Source organism: Vicugna pacos, chromosome 17 (genome assembly GCF_048564905.1).
Source record: "Vicugna pacos chromosome 17, VicPac4, whole genome shotgun sequence".
Taxonomy (NCBI): Eukaryota; Metazoa; Chordata; class Mammalia; order Artiodactyla; family Camelidae; genus Vicugna; species Vicugna pacos.
Window position 1 is genome coordinate 45,661,493 of NC_133003.1, and position 20,196 is coordinate 45,681,688.

At 48.9% G+C, this 20,196-nt stretch overlaps 1 protein-coding gene across 1 annotated transcript in view; it reads left to right on the forward strand.

The window, feature by feature from the left end:
- ITPR1 (inositol 1,4,5-trisphosphate receptor type 1) overlaps nt 1–20,196 on the forward strand; it is a 298,229-nt gene that overhangs the window by 193,666 nt on the left and 84,367 nt on the right. Inside the window, exons 40-41 of the mRNA XM_072941751.1 lie at nt 6,642–6,774; nt 8,739–8,929. Of these exons, the coding sequence (XP_072797852.1) occupies nt 6,642–6,774; nt 8,739–8,929 (324 nt within the window). The remainder of the gene's footprint in view (nt 1–6,641; nt 6,775–8,738; nt 8,930–20,196) is intronic.

A 20,196-nucleotide genomic window follows, 5' to 3' on the forward strand; every position in this document is an offset into this window, starting at 1 on the left:
GTCCAGCGGTGCACATGCTGTAACTAACATGCTTTATTTTACTCCCAACCAGCTGCCCCAAGCTCCGGACTCGGAGAATTCCACCGAGGTGTGTGCTGCTCACCTATATTTGCGGTGCCAGCAAATATGGTGCTTATCAGTGTTCCTGGCTGAGTGTCTGAGCTGTCGTAGTCGAGTGTCTGTCCCGGTGGCAGGTGACGGAGGGAGTCTCTAGCCTGCCTGGGACCTGATCATTGCTGTAATCGGGTGGTTGTTGGTGCAGAAAGAAAAGTTCTGAGCAGCTAGAGCTGAAACCAAAGTGTGCTCCAGGAGAGGGGATGTGACTCTTAGAAGGTTTTCACATAAAACCATTTGTCTTAGTCCTGGGGTGTTTAGTTGAGAAACGCTGGACTGTCTGGACCTTTCTGCTGGTCCACACAAAATAGAGCTCTGGGTCCTGCGCAGAGATGAAGTGAATTTGAAGTTGTGAATATTCATGTATCGTTTTGATGGGAGCTGCTAGTCAAGTAGTGGTTTCACAACGCAGTCTTCCTGTTCTTCCTGCCGCTAACTTGCTAAATGAAGGACTGAAATTAACTAAGGCATCTAAAGTCATAGAGAAGCTTTTGGAGGAGGCATATTTCCAAGTATCAAAATTTCCTTGCAGAAATTGTTCTAGAACCACAGGAGGCAAAGCTAAAATGAAATGTATTTTATTTGAAAGAAGAGTGTAGATTTGAAACACGATGGAATAGCAGAATTCCAGCATGGATGTTTACAATGATCGGTCTCTAATATTCTCAGTCAGCGCTCTTCAGCATCAGTAGCCTGGATGAGAATGCCATGTACTGGTGGGCTGGGGGGAGCCAAGGTCCCATGTGTGTGTCTGCTCAGAAGTGTATGCATCCGTGTCCTCACGCATGTGCTGTGCAGTCATGCATGTCTGAATCGCAGGGACCTGCCCAGTTGAGTCTTGCATTGGAACCCCTTTGGGTTCATGTAAATGTATGGAATGTCGAACTTACTTTTCATAATCCTTGCAAAAAATAATCTTGGCCCAAAAAATCACGTGTCTGCTCACTTTGAGCAGTGCAGTAGGGTTGGCGATGGGGCGATTGTGAAGCAGGACCCGGAGGAATGGAGCCTTCGTATTTGGGGGGAAACCCAAAACAGACCTTTGCTCCTGCTGTGTAAGTCTTCGCTGTCCACGCCCTCTCTGTGCATCTTATTTGTGACTGACCCTGAAGCTGGACGTGTCTCCCTAGTGTCTTACTTAAATGGAATTTCTGCATGCTTAGCAGGAGGTCGAGCCGAGTCCACCCCTGAGGCAACTGGAAGACCATAAAAGGGTACGTAGCTCTGAGTGTTGGGACCATAACACCGCCCTTGGCCACGCGCTGTGACTTAAAGAGGGATAGTTTTTGTTGTTGTCGTTGTCATTGTTAAAGCATTAATTGGCTCAGGACCAATCACAGCCATTTATCTAAATGAAACTAGCTAGTGATTCCACCCACCCCGTCCACCTGCTCACGCGCTGCGCCCGGCTGGCCTCCAGATAACGACCAGGTCAGCTTTTTTGCATCCTCCCTCCTTTTTTGGAGGTGGCTTTCTCCTTAGGTGTAGTCTTTAAAAAATTGGGTTTTTTTTCTCCTTTTGTTTCTGTGAGTAACTGATGATCACTATGGGATAATTTATAATAAACAAAAAAGTATAATAAAAATGTTCATAATGACACTACCTAGCTATAAAAGCTGCTGATTTAGTATTTCCCTCTCCCACTTTTTTACACACCTGAGAGTGTGGCCAGCACACACTTCCCTTGTCACTGGGATGATTCCATGTGCACGACTTTTGTTCCCTGCTTTTGTCATTTAATATTGTATCTGAGCGTTTTCTTTGAAAGTCTTTGAACATTAACAGCTGCCCGAGGTTCCCCCAATTAACAAGTATTTTGTAATGTTTTCCTTTGACGAGGAAATGAACAAGGGTGTGCATCTGTGGATTGATTCCTAAAAGGGGAGATTCTAAGCCACAGGGTAGATACTTTCTTCAGGTGCTGATTATGCATTGCTGAACCATTTCCTAGGAGGCTACATCCATCATTAGCGTGCTGACCACTGACTTCAAGTTACCCTCCTTTTTTGGAAAATACCAGATGCTCTGGTTCTCTGGGTGCTTATGATATGCTAAGACTTTGACAGATGTTAACAGATCAATCCTTATTAATGCTGACTTTGACCCAGTGACACAGCCGTCATCCCCATTGCACAGATTGGGAAACTGAAACTCAGAGAACTTGGGTACCTTCCCCAAGTCATGGGGTTAGGAAGTGAGCAGTCAAGGAGAAGCCTGTCAAGGAATTGGGGTCATCAGGGTCACAGAGGATGTTTGCCCGAGACGAATGGGTGCCTGGTGCACCTTTGCTCTGCTCACAGCCTTCAACCCCTGCCCAGTCGCACCACGTCCCAAATCCTTTCCTCTCTCTGGCAACTGATTTCTTGGACTGTGACCAAAGAAGCGCTTCTAGGAAGCTGGCATTGAGCCCTTTGCCTCCAGCATCCAGTGTCTCCTGCAGGTCACTGCTCAGGGGCACCTTGCATTCCTGTTTTTTCCATCCTTGTCTGTCCTTCAAGGATTTCCCAGAGTCTTAGAGGTAGCCGTTCCAGGCACATCACTGTCCCTCATGCCTAAGTTCTCAGGGGACATGGTGTTGGAGGTCACCCCAGTGCAAGAGCTTTGGAATTAGAAACAGTTTCAAGCCTCCCTTTGTCAGGCCCTTGCTGTGTGATTTGGGCACATTGTTTAACCTCCATGGGCCTCAATTTCTCCTGCTGTGAAGTGGGGATAAGAGTCTCCATCCCTTAGGACTGTTTTACAGAGCTGTGCCCTTGAAACACTCAGCACAGCAGCTGGACCCTGAGAAGGGGTATTAATGGCGGTGGTTGCCTCGCAGACTGAGATGCGTCAGAGATTTGACAGACACCAGGTGTAGGAAAAAGAAGGTGTTTTTAAATCGAGGTGCTACCTTAGTGCTGACTAAGGTGTGCGAGGCTTGCTGCTCATACGAGAGGGTGATCTGTCCTGAAGCACCTGATTTTTAAGTGGCTGGAACCAGGAAAGCCTAGAGATCACTTTTTCTCTCCTTTGCTTGTGGCACTGTTAACTCTGAGTGCCTTGTTCCACGCTGGGCTGCGTCCCCGAGCAGTTAATTAGCCGTTAGCCTAACTGACAGAATGAAACTCGGCTGAACCGAGTTGCAGGGCAGGAGCTTGGTTTCTTGACTCCACGTCACTGACCTGCCGTTTTCACCGTTCTCACCTGACACTGCGAATGAAACTCTTTACCTTTGTCTTGTCTCAGTCTCAGGTAATATTGTGCACGGCATTTCTTACCAGAGACAAAACACCTTTTGTTTGCATCCTGTAGGTATAAACAGCTGGGGAAAACCTAGTGTTCTTGAAAAAAGGACTGCACGGGCCACATGTTACAGCCAGAGAAGTGATGCTATTTGAGAAGTCACTTTTTTTTTTTCCTTCTCTGCCATCCGCTTCCTCAGCCTGGTACACCGTGAACAGCTCAGTGCCGTTGAGTAATTTTATATCAAGATGATTAGGAAGGCTTTTCTGTGCAGATTTCAATTTTTCCTAAATTAAACCACTAGCTCAGAAAAACAGCATTTTTCTTGAACCTAAGTTTTCACACTAGGGATTTGCATAACTTTCAATAATGCTTATCCGTGTTCTCTTTCTGTCCCTTTTTTACCTTAAATTTTCAGTCTTTATTTTTTCAGAAAAGGAACGAATCTTACCTTGTTTTTTTTATTTTTTTTTAAAAAGCAAATCCCACATGTTCTCTTTTTTCCCTTGCCTTAAAATTTATTTTTATTTATTTATTTATTTTGTGGCGAGAAAGTGAAGTGTATGTGTACCAAAAACCTTCCAGTTAAGAGGGAAAAAAATTCGTTTGTAGGGTGGAGAGAGAGAGAGAGAGAGTGTGTGTGTGTGTGTGTGTGTGTTTGTGTGTGTGTGTGTTTCCCATAAAGAACACTGTTTCTGATATTCTGTTAAGGGGAAAAAATGTACCATTTGATGCATAAGTTGCTATGGTAACTGCTAGGGTTTTTCTGTGAAAGGAGAGGCAAAATGGTAATGTGAGATCCCTTTGTAACTTGAGTTTGGCATCCAGGCTGCATAAATGTGAAGTTCCTGTCCCTGGAGTCCACATGTTCCCAAGCGGCACGTGCTCCTTTCTCGCCCTCTTGCTTCCTTGATTGCAAACTGACCAGGCTCTCGCTGATGACCCTCAAAACCACGAGGAGCGGAGAATCTGGCAGAGCCACTCTGATCCTAGGTGTGAAGGCTCTGGCTGAGACTTCCTTAAAGGACACGTGTGTTGGTTGCCCGGTGACAGTCACCCTGCCTTTGACCAGCCAGCCCTGTGACCTTCTAGAGTCTTGACACTGTGGCTCCATTGGCTGTCTTCTGAGGTGCAGTTGGCAGGTGTCAGCCCAGCCATTTACCTCTCAATCATTTACCCGTTTCTGTGGTGCCCATGAGAATCCAGTAGAAAATTGGGATGGTTTCCCACCAGCCATCCCTATTGTGGGAACTCAAAGTCTGTGCCTTTTGAAAGAAAATCAAACAGATGCATCATTGTGTCAGCAAAGGGAAATGGTAGTTAATATCCTGTTCTGTTCAATATGGGCATGACCTTGTCGTCCCCCTTTTTCTTTCTCAGTAGGCTTTCTTGAACATTCCTTTGAAATTTATGTTTGTCTTATGAAGTCAGCCTTTTACAGTCACCATGTTGTCAGTGACAGCTTTGGAAAGTTTCGGTCGATGTGTTTGTACTGGTGCAAAACTCAATCTTTACACCAAAATGCGATTTTCTAAGCCATTAAAGGATATTATACCACAAACAGTTTATTTTTAAAGTATTTTTAGAAATCACAAAGAGCTTCCCCTTTGGAAGTAGTCTCGAAATCTTGAATTTACCATTGGTCAAGGTCGGAAGAGTTTCACGTACTAATGGAAGCGCTCTCCTTTGCGGAACTACATTGAGACGCATATATGTGGATGGAATGAAGGGGGAAATAAAGATTTTTTTTTTCTTTCCTGAACTTTCATTTTAAAATCAGAACTGCTTCCCCTCTCCTCCCTCCCACCCTATCCCCTTTTGTCCCCAGGGTCTTGAAATCACAGCTTGGCTGTAACCGAGAAGAACCAGGCTGTGTAGTCCTGGGCCCATAGGTCATTTTGACAGTTGAACTAAGGCGTTTTCTGCCTTTATCCTGGTCCCACCTCCCTCAGGGTGCCCTGGCCTCCCCACCACCCTCAGGGCACTCTTCTCCCTCCTGTCTACTCCTTCCCATCTTGTTTTGCAAACACCCTCCTTGAAGTCTCCAGACCTAGTCTTGGAGCTTATTAGCCAATCACTTGGAATTCTCCTGACTCCTGTTAGAGTTGCACGCCTCTTCAGAGGAACTCTTGAGCCTCTGTTTTAGAGACCTGCTGTATTTCCACACGCCCTCCCTCTGCTAGACTTCTCGCTTACCCCTCGCAGTGAGGTACCAGAGGAACTCCAGGACTTACTACGTTGTCCCTGGGAAAGGGTCCGGTGGCAATCCGCACAGCCTTTGACTTTTAGAAACTTCCAGATTGAGAGGTGGTCTGGGAGGCCCTCAGCATGACCGCAGGTGGGACAGAGCTGAGAATCAGCCCTACGGCTTTGCGCTGCGTTACCAGTAGCCCTTAGTATTCAAGAACAAGTCAGAGTTTCATTTGTTTTTTAATTGGATTTGTGGAAAAGAGTTGTTGTATCTCCTGCCCAGGATTCCTTTGATATTTATTTTTTTTTAAGTTTTTATCATGGAAATAATATATCTGAAATGCATACTTTGAAGAGCTTTGCAAACCCTCGTTCGTAACGCAGCTTCAACAGCTATCAGCTCTTGCTCACTCTTGTCTGGTTTATACCCAGCTAGTCCTCTCCTCCCGTATTATTTCAAAGCAAACCCCTCGTCATTTTATCCACGTTGCTTATTTCTTGTCTGACATACCTGATACCTGCCACTAATTTAATTTCTGTAGCATTTTTTTTTCTTTACCATTTAGTCCATTGACTATTTCTGTAAGAAAGTCTTATTTCCGGCTTATTATTTCATTTATGTAATTTATTTATTTATTTATTTTACTCTGCTATCTTAATGTTTTCTTAGGACCTTGGGAATAAGTCCTGTGGCTGGAGTAACATTTTCATATTGCTGTGTGGAAGATGACCTGTAAATTTTTCATCTTGTCTGAATTTTCTTGGCTTATCCCAAAGGGACTTTTTGGGTTTTGTTTTTTTTTTTTGGTATCATTGTTGTTACTGTTAGCTGCCCTTCCAAATTAATGTTCTATCTTTAACACTGTGTGTGAGAGAGAGCACTTTCAGATACTTCGTATTCTAGATGGATGCCTTTTTATGATCTGGTTTCCTGAGAAAATATTGAAGAACTTAACTTCAGAGTTTCCAAATGCTTTTATCAATAATTTATCTTCTCACTGAGTGAGACTGAGCCAATTAGAACTGACTACCCCTGTGGTTTTCTTTTTTCAATATTAGTTGCTCAGTTATGCATTAAATTCAGAACCTGATTTCATTATCCTGTTTGAATTAAGGGTGAGGCCCTCAGGCAGATTTTGGTCAACCGTTACTATGGAAACATCAGACCTTCGGGAAGAAGAGAGAGCCTTACCAGCTTTGGCAATGGCCCGCTGTCACCAGGAGGACCCAGCAAGCCTGGGGGAGGAGGTAGGCTGCGTGGTGTGCTAATTGGCTGCACGTGTGACCTGAGTGTGCCACATGAGAGCTGCGTGTTTCTGCTCAGCAGGTTGAAACTCTAACAGATGAATTTGGGTTGCAAGTGTATTTTTTTTTTTAGCAACTTATTTTGTCTTTGGTCTACCATCAAATTGAGGTCTGAAAACATTTCCCAGCAATCAGACATTGGCTAAGCCTTTGCCCCTCTTTCTCACGCAGCAGCCCTCTGGTGATAGTTGAATGACTCAAGGAACTTGACTTTGTTGCACCGTTTCTTGCGGTCATCAGAACTAGTGTTTTCCCATAAGATGAGGATGACGATGGGAGTGAGGAGGGTGAAAGCCACCATTTATTTTACGCTTACTAAGCTGATGGCTTTCCCAACTGTTTTGCATTCTTTATCCTTTCTCCTCCAAGTTACTGACTATCTGTGGTAGGGACTGCTGTTACCCTGCTGAACAGAGGAAAGGGTCGCTTTAGTTAGTGACTCGTCTGTAATTTGAAGCAGATATATCTGATCCTAATGCCCATGCCTTATGCCTCCCCAAAAGTCTCAGGGGAGTTGGCGCACGGGAAAAAACCTCTATATTGAATTGCTTAAAAACACATCCTGAGGGGTGTCCCAAAACATTGTAAACACAGGTACAGGTAAAAGCTGCAAACTGAACTGTGGGTACTGGTGTTGGCTTAAAGGGGGGCCAGTAACTCTGTGCTCGAAGCACAAATGTGAGTTGCCTGATTCCCTGTCGACAGTGTTGACTCTGAGGCACTGCTGGTCCCTGGAGGTTCCTCAGGTAGCACAGAAGCACTGGGTGTTTGATAAATGTATCCTGGCAACTTCTGGGGAGGGATCTTGGGTGTCTTGCCCGAGGAATACCTGGGGCATACCTGCTCAATTCACGGAGCTGCGGCAAAGATGCCGTTCGCAGGTTACCCAGAAGCGGACCTTAGCATCTCATCCGAAAGTTCCCAGGGATTGTGAAGCAGAGGTTCCTCACACATCTCAAAATTATTTCTCTTGACTTTCCACGGTGGGGTCATTCAGCAAGTCTGTGAGGCCCTGGAGAGCATCATGAGGAGGGGGTTGGAATCAGAGACAGATTCTGATGTGGAACCAGTGTCTCCCTTGTGCTGTAGATGCAATAGATCTAGAAAGTCAAGGACAAGTAACGTACCTTTGAATTGAGCTCTGCAGGGAAGGACTGACAGATGGTTTTCTGTTTTTCTGAAATTGATTAGCCCATTTCCCCATGTACATTAATATTTTGGTTATTGCCAAAAATCATGCAAGGTCTTAAATAGGCACCATCTAAACACAGTTGGGATGTGTCCCACTGAATGGCGTAGGCCATCTCCTCCTGATTGTATTTGTCTCATCTGAAGCTCAGTGGGGGTGGGAACTTTGTTTTGTTCACTCTGCTACCCCCAGCTCTTGTCTCCATACCAAGCACTGAGTAAATGGTTTTTGAATGAATGAATGAACAGATAAAAATTAGTGGAAGGATGAGTTTGGGGCCAGGATGGGCTTCTTAGAAAGAGGGCTGAAGTCATCATCATAGGCTACACTTTCTTAAGAGTGTTCTAAGAAGTGTTCAAGTTTGGTTTGTCTTAAATCAGTTCTTAATTCTGCCCCAAATCACTGCATTTTAATGTAAGGAAGAGTCTGAACTACACAGCTTTAGATCTCTTGCTCAAAATGTATTGTTCTTCCTTCATCTTACCTGCCTGCCTTCAAGTGCCATTGCTGTTACTTACAAGCTAAGCTGAGTGTCCTTGGACAAGTGACTTCATCTCTCTGCTAATAATCATTACCTTTTCTGTGGGGTTGTTAAGAAGGTTCAAGGAGATAGTACTGTTAAAGTGTTCAGTGTATGAAGTGTTGGTATGCAGAAGGAATGCAATAAATGTTAGCTGCGGTGATTGTAGTTAATAAGAGCACTGTTCCATCTTCTTAGGGGGAGGTTCCGGGTCCAGCTCCATGAGCAGGGGTGAGATGAGCCTGGCTGAGGTTCAGTGCCACCTCGACAAGGAGGGCGCCTCCAATCTGGTCATCGATCTCATCATGAACGCGTCCAGTGACCGAGTGTTTCATGAAAGCATCCTCCTGGCCATCGCCCTCCTGGAAGGAGGCAACACCACCATACAGGTAGGAGGGTGGCTTGGCTGCTGGTGGGCAGCCCTGCTGAATAGGAGGAGGCTCTCCTCTAGGGGCTGGGTGCCCGGGTGGTGCACAGACTCTTGCATAGGGGATAGCTCATTCTTAGGGCACAAAATTCTGTTGTTCGAAAAAGCACATTCTATTGAAATCGTACTGTGGCCATTCAGTCATAATTCAGGCTTGATTCTAAAACATGGGTTACCTTTGAAAATTTGTAGAATGCTGAGGTTGTGCAAAGCAAGTTGGCCCAGGATTTGGGGCATAATGAGTAATCCATAAAGGTTGGTTTGATGAATGATTGAAATGAATTATATGTATAGTTTTTAATCCAAGATCCCAGAGGATCCCATCACAAGATGACCAGAAGGAGTTTGGACTTTGTGTGCTAATTATATTTGTTACATCTATGGACCCTATAGTTCCTGCTGACTATAAATTTCTCTGCCTTTTAACTGAAAAGCTCAGTACAACTGAACCAGTTTGAAATAATAGGAACTAACTGGGGAAAGCCAGGCTAGGTGAGTCAAAGATGAGTAATGCCTTTTTGTTGCCTGGGTATGATCCATTTTAGAATATAATAACTTTAAATTACTGTTTCAATTATCTTTAATTAAAAATTTAAAAATACTTTCATTAAATTAATATGTAATTAATTTAAAAGTAATAATAGTAAGTAGAATTCTTAGACGTTCTTAAAAAGCAATTTTAATGAATTTTAATAGTATATACATTTTCATATATAATTTTCATGTATAAATGGCCCTTAAAATGATTCCTTTAAATATTTTTAGTATCCCCTTCTTAATGCATTCTTCATTCTTTGCCTCTGCGCAGGGATAACTTTTTCACACACACACATTTTGATAATAGTTTTTGATTGAGATATAATTTACATGGCATAAAATTCACCTGTATGTATGTATTTGACTTGACCTTATACTCTTGGTCTTGAGTTTAAATTCAGAGTCTGGATTAGTGAAGTTTTGGTTCTTGGTACAAATTTTAAAAGGGCGTTTCTTCCTGTTGGCAGATGTGCCCCTAGCCAGGGCTCCTGGGTTTCAGCCCCCGGTCACCCTTCAGCCAGGTGCCCTGTGCCCGCCCAGCCTGCACAGTGACTGCGGGGTCCTGTCTCCTCGCCCTCCAGTCCCCACTTGCCCCAACACACACTCTCGAAGTTCATTATATACGCTGCCCGAAGTTGAATGTTGTGCCTGCGGGAGAGTCTGCTGCATAGCTGAGCTGTCACATGGGCACACGTGACCTGCAGTGTGTGGGGTTGCTGTTTGATTTCGTCCCACGTGAATCCGTCAGGATTTGCACGCCCACTGCCGTGGTCCTGGCGTCTGGGTGCGCGTGTTGGAATGGAAGCAGGGCTGGAAAGCTCCTGGTCTCTGTGATTTCCAGTGACTCGAGCAGTCAGACTAAACATTTTTCGAGCACTTTCTGTATACACGGCGCTCTACTGGGGATTTCAGGTTAGTGGTTTCCAGACACTGGGGCCAATCGGTCTACGAGAATTTTCTCCAGGCACAGCCAAGTGTGGAAATGAGGGCAGTGTGGTCAGTTTTTCATAAACCAAATATGCCAGTTTGAGGGACCACCTGGCCATTTTATTCTGAAGTTCTATCCTGATCAGTTTTTCTTAGCTCTGATGTCTTTTCTTTGATGAAATGGTATTGATAGTGGATGGGAGTTGGGGTTTTTCCTCTACTGGCCAAATAAGAAGTTGGAAGCCCTAGGTTATTCCCTCCCTTCCTCAAAAACAAGCAAAGAAAACAAAACTTTGCTAATTTGAGAAATCACAAAGGCCCAATCTTCAAGAAAGTGATGATCTAGCAAAGATTTAAGACTTGGTATGCATGCACGTAGGGAGCTGTGTCTCCAGAATGATGTGTCATGCCATCCAAGAGGCAGGAAAATTACTGTGGACCCTCCAAGGAAGAAACAACGACACCTGTGTGAGGCGTTGGTAGGAGGTTTTTTGATGAGGTGGACTTTGAAGAAGGAGTGTGGGGTCTGAAGGGTGGGATTTGGGCACATGGCTGGGACATGGGGAGGCTCGCTCATGGTGCATGGGAGAGGAGGCCCAGAGGTGCAGGAGCAGACATGCTCCCACAGCGGGGACTGGGTCCTTTGGGGTGAGCAGAACAGGCAGAGGAGGGTGGAAGGGGGACTGGGGATGTGATGGCAGTTGTACACAGTAGCCCAGAAGCACCCCGAGGGGCCTCGGCGCTGTAATGTAGGACTGTAAATCTGACAGATAACTTGAGAAAAGCAGGTCCTAGAGGGAGGCAGTTCGATAATTAAAAAGTCAATTTGAAATTGTTTAGGAGAGCTAATGAAAGCCTGAATTCAAAATGAGTGTATGATAGAATTAGTCATCTGGTAGGGGAGGTTACTTTCTAGGAGGGGCAGAAGGGAGCCTTTTGAGGGTTTGGTGCTACATCTTGGTCTAGGTGGTGGTTACATGGGCAATTAAAAAAAATGAAAAGAAAAATGGGGAGAAAAACTATTCTGAACCTGATTACAGCAGGATGTCATGAATGGAGTCTCTCCAACCCCCACCCCCCACTCAAGGCTGGTGCCTTAGACCCATTTATAGTTAATACACGTTGGCCAGAGTGTCACCTGATTGGATACTGGAGCCCCAGTTGGCTCTCGAGGCTTTAAAGAGTCTGGATGACTAGACACAAGAAGACACCGTTAATTAAGGAAGCGTGAAGCGAAGAGAGGGCTCGAGGGGGCTGAGGGCCGCCGGCGCCGAGCCTGGCTGGCAAGATGAAGTCAGAGATTCTGGCAAGATGCCGTGTTTTTCACAGTGTACCCCTGATGGTGATGGCAAGGCACACAGAAGCTGTTTTTCCTTCAAGTTCTTTATCTTGTAAAGTAATGGTGAATATTAGTTTCGTGTTTTCACACATTCATTACTCATATGCTCAGGCTGCAGAGGAAATGCCACGAGGGAGTTTTAGCCGTTGAGCCTCCCGGAGCAGGGCTGTTTTCTGTCGGAGGAGCCCATGTGCTCGTGGGTGGGTGGGTGGGTCTGGGTGTGGTGGCCTGTGGGCCCCCCGCCAGGGTGGGACGCACCGCCCTGAGTGCCGGCTTGCTTCCCCCATCTCTCCCCTCTCTCCTCCTGTGATCTCAGGGACTGCTGGGAGCATCTCACCCGCTGCCTCATTAGAGATTTGTGGTTCCAGGAAGATTAATTGTAGCCTGGAGTTGACTTGTGAGATCCCCTTGGCCCCGCGTGTCTCTTTCTCTGGAGAAAATGGTGAGGAATTCAGGTTGTTTCAGGCCAGTTAAGGACAGACACCCTGAAGCACCAGAGGGAGTGACTCAGTTTCGTCTTGCCTTAGAGAAGCTGGTTCAGAGTAGTAAACGAGCAGCTGGGGGGTTAGTGCGAGTCGGATTCTGACCGCAGTGGTGGCGGTTACTGATGGCTGAAGTCCTGTCCCAACCAGGGCTCACTGCCCGCTCTTGCTTCCTGTTCATCGTCTTGTGTCACCTGCCCAGGGAGGGAGGGCGGTCTGGGCTCAGGTGGGCGCCCCTGGATTCCTGTTTCCCAGTGACAGGTGGGAAGGGCGGTCGCTGGGGAGTGCAGGGCTGCGTGGTTCCAGAACTGGGCTGCCTGTCCGAGGAGAGGGCTGCAGAAGGGCCCTTGTGCTCACAAACACCTCCCCCAGGGTGTGGGGCCTGCTTCCTGCAGAGGAGAAGGGGACTGACACCCGCTTTCCAGCCCGCTTTCGTGTAGGATTTGGAAAGTCATTGCTGGGTTTCTGTTCCTGTGTCGTCAGACACGAGACACACATACACGTGGACTCCTGAGTTCTTTGACGCTTTGAATCAGGGCTTTCTAGCAATATCCATTGTTTTCCCAGAAAATCTTAGAATCTAGTAGGTATGGCTAGCCGACTCCACTTCTGAGGTCTTTTCTCCCTGGCTTGTGACAATAATTTTAAATATGGTGATTGCCTACTGTGCAGCACAGGGGACTATCTTCAGCAGCTTGCAGTAGCCTCTAATGACAAAGAATACGGAAAGGAAAAATATGTACGTATAAATGAATCACTGTGCTGTGCACCAGAGATTAACACATTGTAAATCAACTATACTTCAATTAGGAAACAAAAAGGTGATGGACAGACTGTGGTACATCCATACAGCATGAACACTACTCTGTGATAAAAAGGAATGAACTACTGATAAACGTGATAACATGGGGCCCCTCAAAGCGTTATGCTGAGTGAAAGAAGCCAGTCTCAGAGGGTGACACCCTGTATGGTTCTATTTGTACGACGTTCTCCAAAGGACCAGGCTGTAGTGATGGAGAACAGAGCAGCGTTTGCCACCATAAGGGTGAGGGGAGAATCTGACTGTAAGGGAACAGCACAGAGGACTTTTTTGGGTGATGCCACAGTTGAGTGTCTTGCTTTGGGCATACAAATCTCTACATGCGTGAGAATTTGTAGAACTGCACACCAAAAGAGTCAGTTCCACTGTATGATCATTAAGTGAAAAGCCATGTGATGTTGATGATGACCAGCATTTATTAAGTGCCTACTGTGGACCAGGAACTGCATGTCAGTGCTCCCCTTGTATCATCTCATTTGGTCCTCACAGTCTCCCTGCCAGGCAGGTGCCACGCTTACCCCTCTACAGGTAAGGAAATGAAAGCCCCAGATAGTTAAGGAGCTTGCCCCACATCACACCAGCAGTAAGTAGCAGGGCCACGTGGCTTGGCTCCCCAGACTCCTCCTTGCCTGCAACAGCTTCATTGCTGAGGATGATGGTGAAGATCGGAGGAGGAAGGCAGGTGCTTGATAAGGAAGACGACTTTCTCCTTTTCACAAGTGAAGTCCTTGTCACCTCCCAGGACAGAGGCGTGCGTGGGCCAGGGATGGGCCCACGGCTGCAGCGCTCAGTGGGGAAGGCGAGTGGCACTCGCGTCCGGTTGCCGTTGGCTTCTGGTTGCGAAGCCCTTTCCCTCCGGCTGTGCCGTCTGAGTCTCCAGGCGGGGCTGTGAGGTGTGCTGCGCGTGCGTTCTCCCCGTCACACAGGTGAGGGAACTGGAGGCGAGCGAGGGGTGGGGCAAAGCCCGAGCTGAGGATCACGTGCCTCTCGTCCCCTCCTCTCCTGCCCCCGGCCTTAGTTATCTTACTGTTGAGCTGTTGTGTTGATCACCTCAAAACTTAATGGCTTGATTAAAGCCATGGCCATCCTGACCCCTGTCCTGTTTCTGTGGGCTTGGGCTCAGCTGGGCGGTTCTGCTCTGTGTGGTCCCGGCCGGGGCTGCAGTCATCAGGGGCGTGATGGGGCTGGGACGCCCAAGACGACCGCTTGCGTGGCCGTGGCGCTGGTGCTGGCCCTCATCTGGGAGCTGAGCAGTGGCTGTCGCCTTGGTTCTCCTCCGTGCGGCCTCTCTGTGCGGTGTGGGCTGCTTAGAGGACGGTGGCTGCGTGCTCAAAAGTCGTGTTTGAGGAGTGGGACGTGGAAGCCACCAGGTGTTTCAGGACCTGGGCTTGGAATCCTTAGTACAACACCGATGCCACATTCTGTCGGTCAGAGCCCGTTGTGAGCCCAGTTTCAGGGGGAGGGGAGAAGGGTCTACCTCTTGCTTTGAGGTGGGCATGTACACAAAGGAGAGGGAGTTGTGGGGCCACCTGGGGGGACTGGCTCCCCCACGGGCACCTGTGACAGTGGATTGAGACCTACCATGGGTCAGCTGAGCCCCTGAGTTGGGTGTTACAGCTGTGCCCAACTGGTGGCACCACTGTCTCTGCCCTGGAAGCTCAGTCCCTTCTGGGCAGAAGTGTCAACTCATGTCCTTCCCCTTTTGAGGGTGTGTGAAAACCCACACCCTGTCCAGAGGATAAGGTCACTGGGGACCATGGCTCTTCAGAAGTTCTAAACTTCATGGCCTAGACTTCAGAAAATTCAATTTATGGGAATCCAAAAGTAAGGACCTATGTGCTTGCTAGGAACCCTCATGCAGAGAATTTGCTCCTTTTTTCTGAAACTGTACAATCTGTCGTGTCATCACGTAAGCCTTGAAGCCCAATTTAGGATATTTCCTGGCCTGGCATAATGGACTCCTAGGGGCCGTGTCCCCAAGTCTTCCAGTGTCTTCTGTCCCTGCCCTGGCTTCTCTGATGCTGGTAACATCTCAGGATGGGCACTGCCTCCCAAACTTCTACCCGGGTACCATCGGAGCGGCTCAGGCTTCATGGCAAACCCTCTGCTTCCGGGAGCAACAAGACCACACCGGCACCTTGGGACCCCCAGGGATGGGTGGCTTTGTCGAGCGGTGGGATCAGGCATCTCCTGAAGAGTAACCCTGCTTTCTTTCTGCACTCTCCAGTGCCACCCACTTCCTGCCAGCCCCCAGAAGAAATCTTTCCATTCTGCTTGATGTTTTGTAGCCAGTGGGAAACTATAAAATAAGCATTTGCTTATGAATTAATTTTTGGCACACGCCAGGCTCAGCCAGTCTCATGGCACTTGCATATCCGTCCTCCGAGTCCTTGCCAACTTCTCTGTTCCTTCCTCCTGAGATGTTCCCACCAGCGCCCGGGGGAAGTTCCCTCGCTTCCTCTTCCCTGCGGGAGGCCACAGGCCCTTCTCACCTGGAGAAGAGGAGGAGGGTGTATCTCTGAACATACTTCACGTTCGGGGTTTTTTTTAAGCACACACAGGTGTTTGGGGGTATATGTGCTGACATGATCCTAGAGAACCTCACAGCAAAGGAAGGAGACAGATACAAAAAAATTTTTTTGGATTAATTGCTTCCGGATTGCAGCAGCACAGTGAATTGTATGTATCGAAAGGCAGCCCACGGCTCTCCCTATGCCAAGTCAAGCCTACAGACACACCCAAAAAGGATTTTCTTTTCCGCACGTACACAGCGAGAGTTGGAAAATGTGAGAAGTGCTCTGTCAGGAAGCTGGCTTGCAGATTCAGCTGAGAGAGAGAGAGATCCCTCGTCCAGGGGCCTTTCCCTCACCACACACTTATTTTTTGAGGTTGGCTTAAGACATCAGCCCACGAGCCAATATTCGATATGAAGTCTCCCAGCCCTTCCAGAAGAAGTCACCAAGAAGGCCCTGAGGGGGAGCTTGCTGGAGGCCACCTCTGACCCCAGCGAGCAGAGATGGGGGGCGGGAAGGGTAGTTGGCACGGACGGCCAGCTGGTGAGGAAGGTCAGCCTTGGTTTGACAGGGCAGCCACCCGGAGGAGGAGGAGGAGGAGATGGGTGTGAGAGCGAGTTACGTAAAAGGGTGTTGTGTTTGGCAGAGGGGTCAGAAATGAGTCACTTCTGAGCGGTGTTTTCTGACCTCGGGATTTATCCATGTGGGAGAAGAGTGTGGCCAGCAGTGGGGAAGACTGCTTTCTCCCCGGCCTGGGGGTGTGGGAGCTGATGGCATGAAAATAAGAGGGAGGCAGGTGGCCCGGCCCAGAAGGGTCCGGACGGTGAAGCCGCCGGCGTGGTTCCGGGAGGGCTGCCCGTCGGTCCTCCCTGGAGAGTGGGTGGCGCGGGGTCAGGGACCTGGGGGGACACTGCCCAGGAGGGAAGGTGGCGCCGGGGAAGGAACTTGGCCTCCAGAGTGGAAACACCTGGGCTGGATTCTAGCCCTGCCCCAACTAGCGGGGTGACCTTGAACTTACTCAGGATGCTCAGGAACTCAGTTGGCTCATCTCTGAAACGAGAGTTAGAAGGACTGAGTCCCTTCCTTACTCAGCTGTCGAGAGGACTGACCAGTAAGGTCAGGGTGGGGCGCACAGCCCAGCAGAGCTGCAGGGATGGGGCCGCGGCCGTGGGGCGGGTTGGTTTGGGAGAGTGAGGGAGGCCCCTCCCCCCGCCTCACCGCAGCCCATCTCAGGGCTCCGGGCAGGTCGCTGACCGCCTGGCCCGGCTCCAGGCCCGAGAGCGGCTCAGTGTCATACCCCTGGGGCTCCCGGGACGGGCGGACCGGGTGACTCACAGAAAGTGCGTCGCTCAGTGCTGGAGTGCGGATGTGAGATCCGCAAGATCTCACAATGAGGTGGCAATTATGTGTATTAATACAATTTTTATTATTTAAAAACAGGCTTTGTTTTATTCAGTTTGTTTTCTGTCAAAAATCTTCCTTCTGATACTTTGCTTCTGTGTAGTGGTTTATGATCCAGTCTGCAGTTTTACGTTTTCACACACAGTTCGCCTGAGTCCCTCTGACTGCTTGTATATTTGAAGTGATTTTAGGGGTCCAGGAGGTTGGGAGACTTCATTGCCTTGGGTACCAGCTACTTAAACCGACAGACGTTCTGGGTGAAGCAAAGAGCAGCAGGCAATCCAGTTCACTGCTCCCTGAGCCAGGACATTTTTTTCCTTCTCTTCATTATTATTATTATTATTATTATTATTATTATTTGGGGGCCCAAGTCATCCTTTGACAAATGCTCTTCCTCTCCACTCCCAGACAACTGGCATGTCACCGAACAGGAGTCTTTTAGGATTATTGGTGTAGATCCAGGTTTTGAAGTGAAAACTCAAGATCCAAAAGTAGTTCCCATGCTTGGGAACACGGGACTTGGATGAACTCCCACGGCTCTCTTTGTGGTGCGGGCACCGGATGGTGCGTGGACCCACTGGCACTGGGTTCTGCATTTCAGGGCAGGACGTTACTGCAAAGATGGTCAGCACGTTCCTTCTCACTTGGGTTCCAGAAGCACCAACCTGTCCACGTGGTCTTAGGGGATAATGCGCATCCTGGCTCGTGCTTTTAGAGAAACAGGAGACCCAGTGTTACTTTTCTTCTTCCCCAAGTAGCAGAGCCAGCAGTTCAGGGAGGAGTGTTCTTCTGGCCTTCCCTAGGAGGGCAGCAGTTAGGGAGTTGAGGGGAGATCTTTGGCAGGAAAGTGTTAATCACCTTCCATCCTACAAAACCCATAGGCAGGAATTAGTTTCTAAGACATGTCTTCAGCGGAAGCCTCGGGTTTTCCACAATCTCCAAAACTTGAGTTGGGGGCAGAAAAAAAGTCAGAGAAGACTTGGAAATAGCTGTCAATCGAGCCACCGTTTCATTGTATCCTATTAAATCCACAGCAGGTCTAAGTCTTCCTTCTTTCCTTCTCTTCCCTCAGCACCAGCAAGAGGCCTCTGTTCTTCCTAACTTTCCTTAGTGGCTTGTGAGGATGGAGGGCCTCTTAACAAACTCCCCAGCTGACACCAAACCCTCCTCTGTTGGCTGATGGTACATTGGTCCAGAGGCTGGCGAACTATGGCCGGCGGGTTGAATCCTGCCGGCTGCCTGCTTTTGTAAATAAAGTTTTATTGGAACACAGCCATCCTGTTCCTGCGGCGCTGCCTCTGGCTGTTCTCGTGCTGCCCAGGCAGAGCTGAGAAGTTGCACACAGACTGAATGGCCGGCAAATCCTAGAATATTTTCAGCTTGGCCCTTGACAGAAAACCTTTGCCAGCCCATGTTTGTTGAGTCTTTGCTGTCTAGATAGGAAAAGAACCCTGTCGTAACCCCATTGCTCTGTGTTCTTTACCCCCTGGTAGGGTGATGATAGATTTGAGGTAAATATCCACCAGATGACTAATATCCTAAGACGCAGGAAGTTTGGCCCCCGACTCAGCTAATAAGCGGGAATTCAGGGAAGGAGAGGCCTCTGCATTCTCTTTCCTTTTCTGGTCGTGGGCTGATCGCCCTTCTTCCTTCACTGCCTGTTTCCCGCCTTTCAGCACAGGTTTGATGGGGAGGCTCGGGGGCGCGTCCCCACAGGGATCTGTGTGTGTGGCTCAGAGTCTGGAGTTCTCATCCCGGAAGCCCTCTCTGACCATCCTTCCCCAGAGCGCCACATTTTAGGTTAGTCACTTCGCTGAGGCCTTATGCTGTTCCCTTGTTGAGCTTCCCACAGAGGTTTTCCCTAGTGATGAACACGAGGTCTCCCTGGGGCACGTACAGTTAACCTTCAAAGAGCTGAAACGCTGACGCCAGGTCTCCAGCCCGGTTACCTTCTTTTTCTCCAAACTCCCTGGGTGATTTCGCCCATTCCCCGAGGCTTCTAGCTATCATTTCTGCCAGCACTGCCCAAAGGTACAGCTCCTGGCCCCAGCTCTCTGCTGATTCCCAGATCTCTCTGCCAATCCCTGCTGGGCATCTCCACCTACCTCAGCGTTAACTGTAAGTTTACATGACCCCCAAGCATGCCTGCCGCCTCCTGTCTTCCACCCCATCTGCCTTTTTGAGGTCTGCGTCTTGGTTGATGGACCCCCACCCCCACCCCTCCAGTCTCTGAGCTAGAAACCTTGAGGTCCTCGGTCTCCTCCGTCTTGAGTTTTGTCAGGAACTCCTGCTGCGCCCGCTCCACCTCCCAGCTCTTCATAGCTGGTACTTAGTTAGGACTTGTAATGAGCCAAACACTTGTCACCTCGAGGCTAAGTGACGTGCCCAAAGCGGCCCCACTGGGGCTGGCGGCGCTGGGATTGGAAACGAGGTGCTCTGGCTCCAGACCTCCTGTCCCTGACCAGCACCCTACACCTCCTGCCAGCCTGGGGCCGACTGAGTTCTGAGCCTGATCCTTCCTCCTGAGATGGGCTCTTCCAGGCCTCCCTGCCCTCCCATACTGCTGTCAGTGGCACCCCCCATGCAGAGGCCGGACCACCATGGTCCCTGTCCTCACAGCCTTCCAAGGAAGGCAGAATCCATAGCCGCATTGATGAAATCCGCTGGCGCCCCGCCTGGTTCCACCCTCACGCCCGCGCTCATTGTCCTACGGCTGCACCTGCCGTGGGCCTGTCCCTGGCTGTGTACTCAGATCCCTCTGCTCCGTGTGGGACGTGCCCACTTGCCCTTTTCCTGGCACGTTCCCTGAGCCCTGTTGGAAATGCTGCCTGCTCGAAACCTCCTCTGGATCCCCTGAGGCAGAGGCGATCTCTCTGTCTGGGTGGTTCATTGACTGTCGTAATCACCCCACTTTCAGTGGAGGCTCGCTGTAAGACCCGAGGGGGCAGAGATGAAGTCCGCCTTCCCCCCAGCCCCACAGAGAGGCCTCAGCTGACAGGAGGTCGGCCTGTGCGTAGCGAGCAGGGCAGGGACTCCTGCTCTCAAGCGCGACAGTGCATGGAAAGCACTCAGCTCGGGATGGTGCCTGATATGCCGTGCCATCGTGGCTCATGGTTACTTTTGTTGGTGTGTCTTCCTCTCCTCCCCCTCCACCCACCCAACGGTGTGGGCTCTTCCCAGGTCAGGGCTCTGTCTTACCCCAGCGCCTGG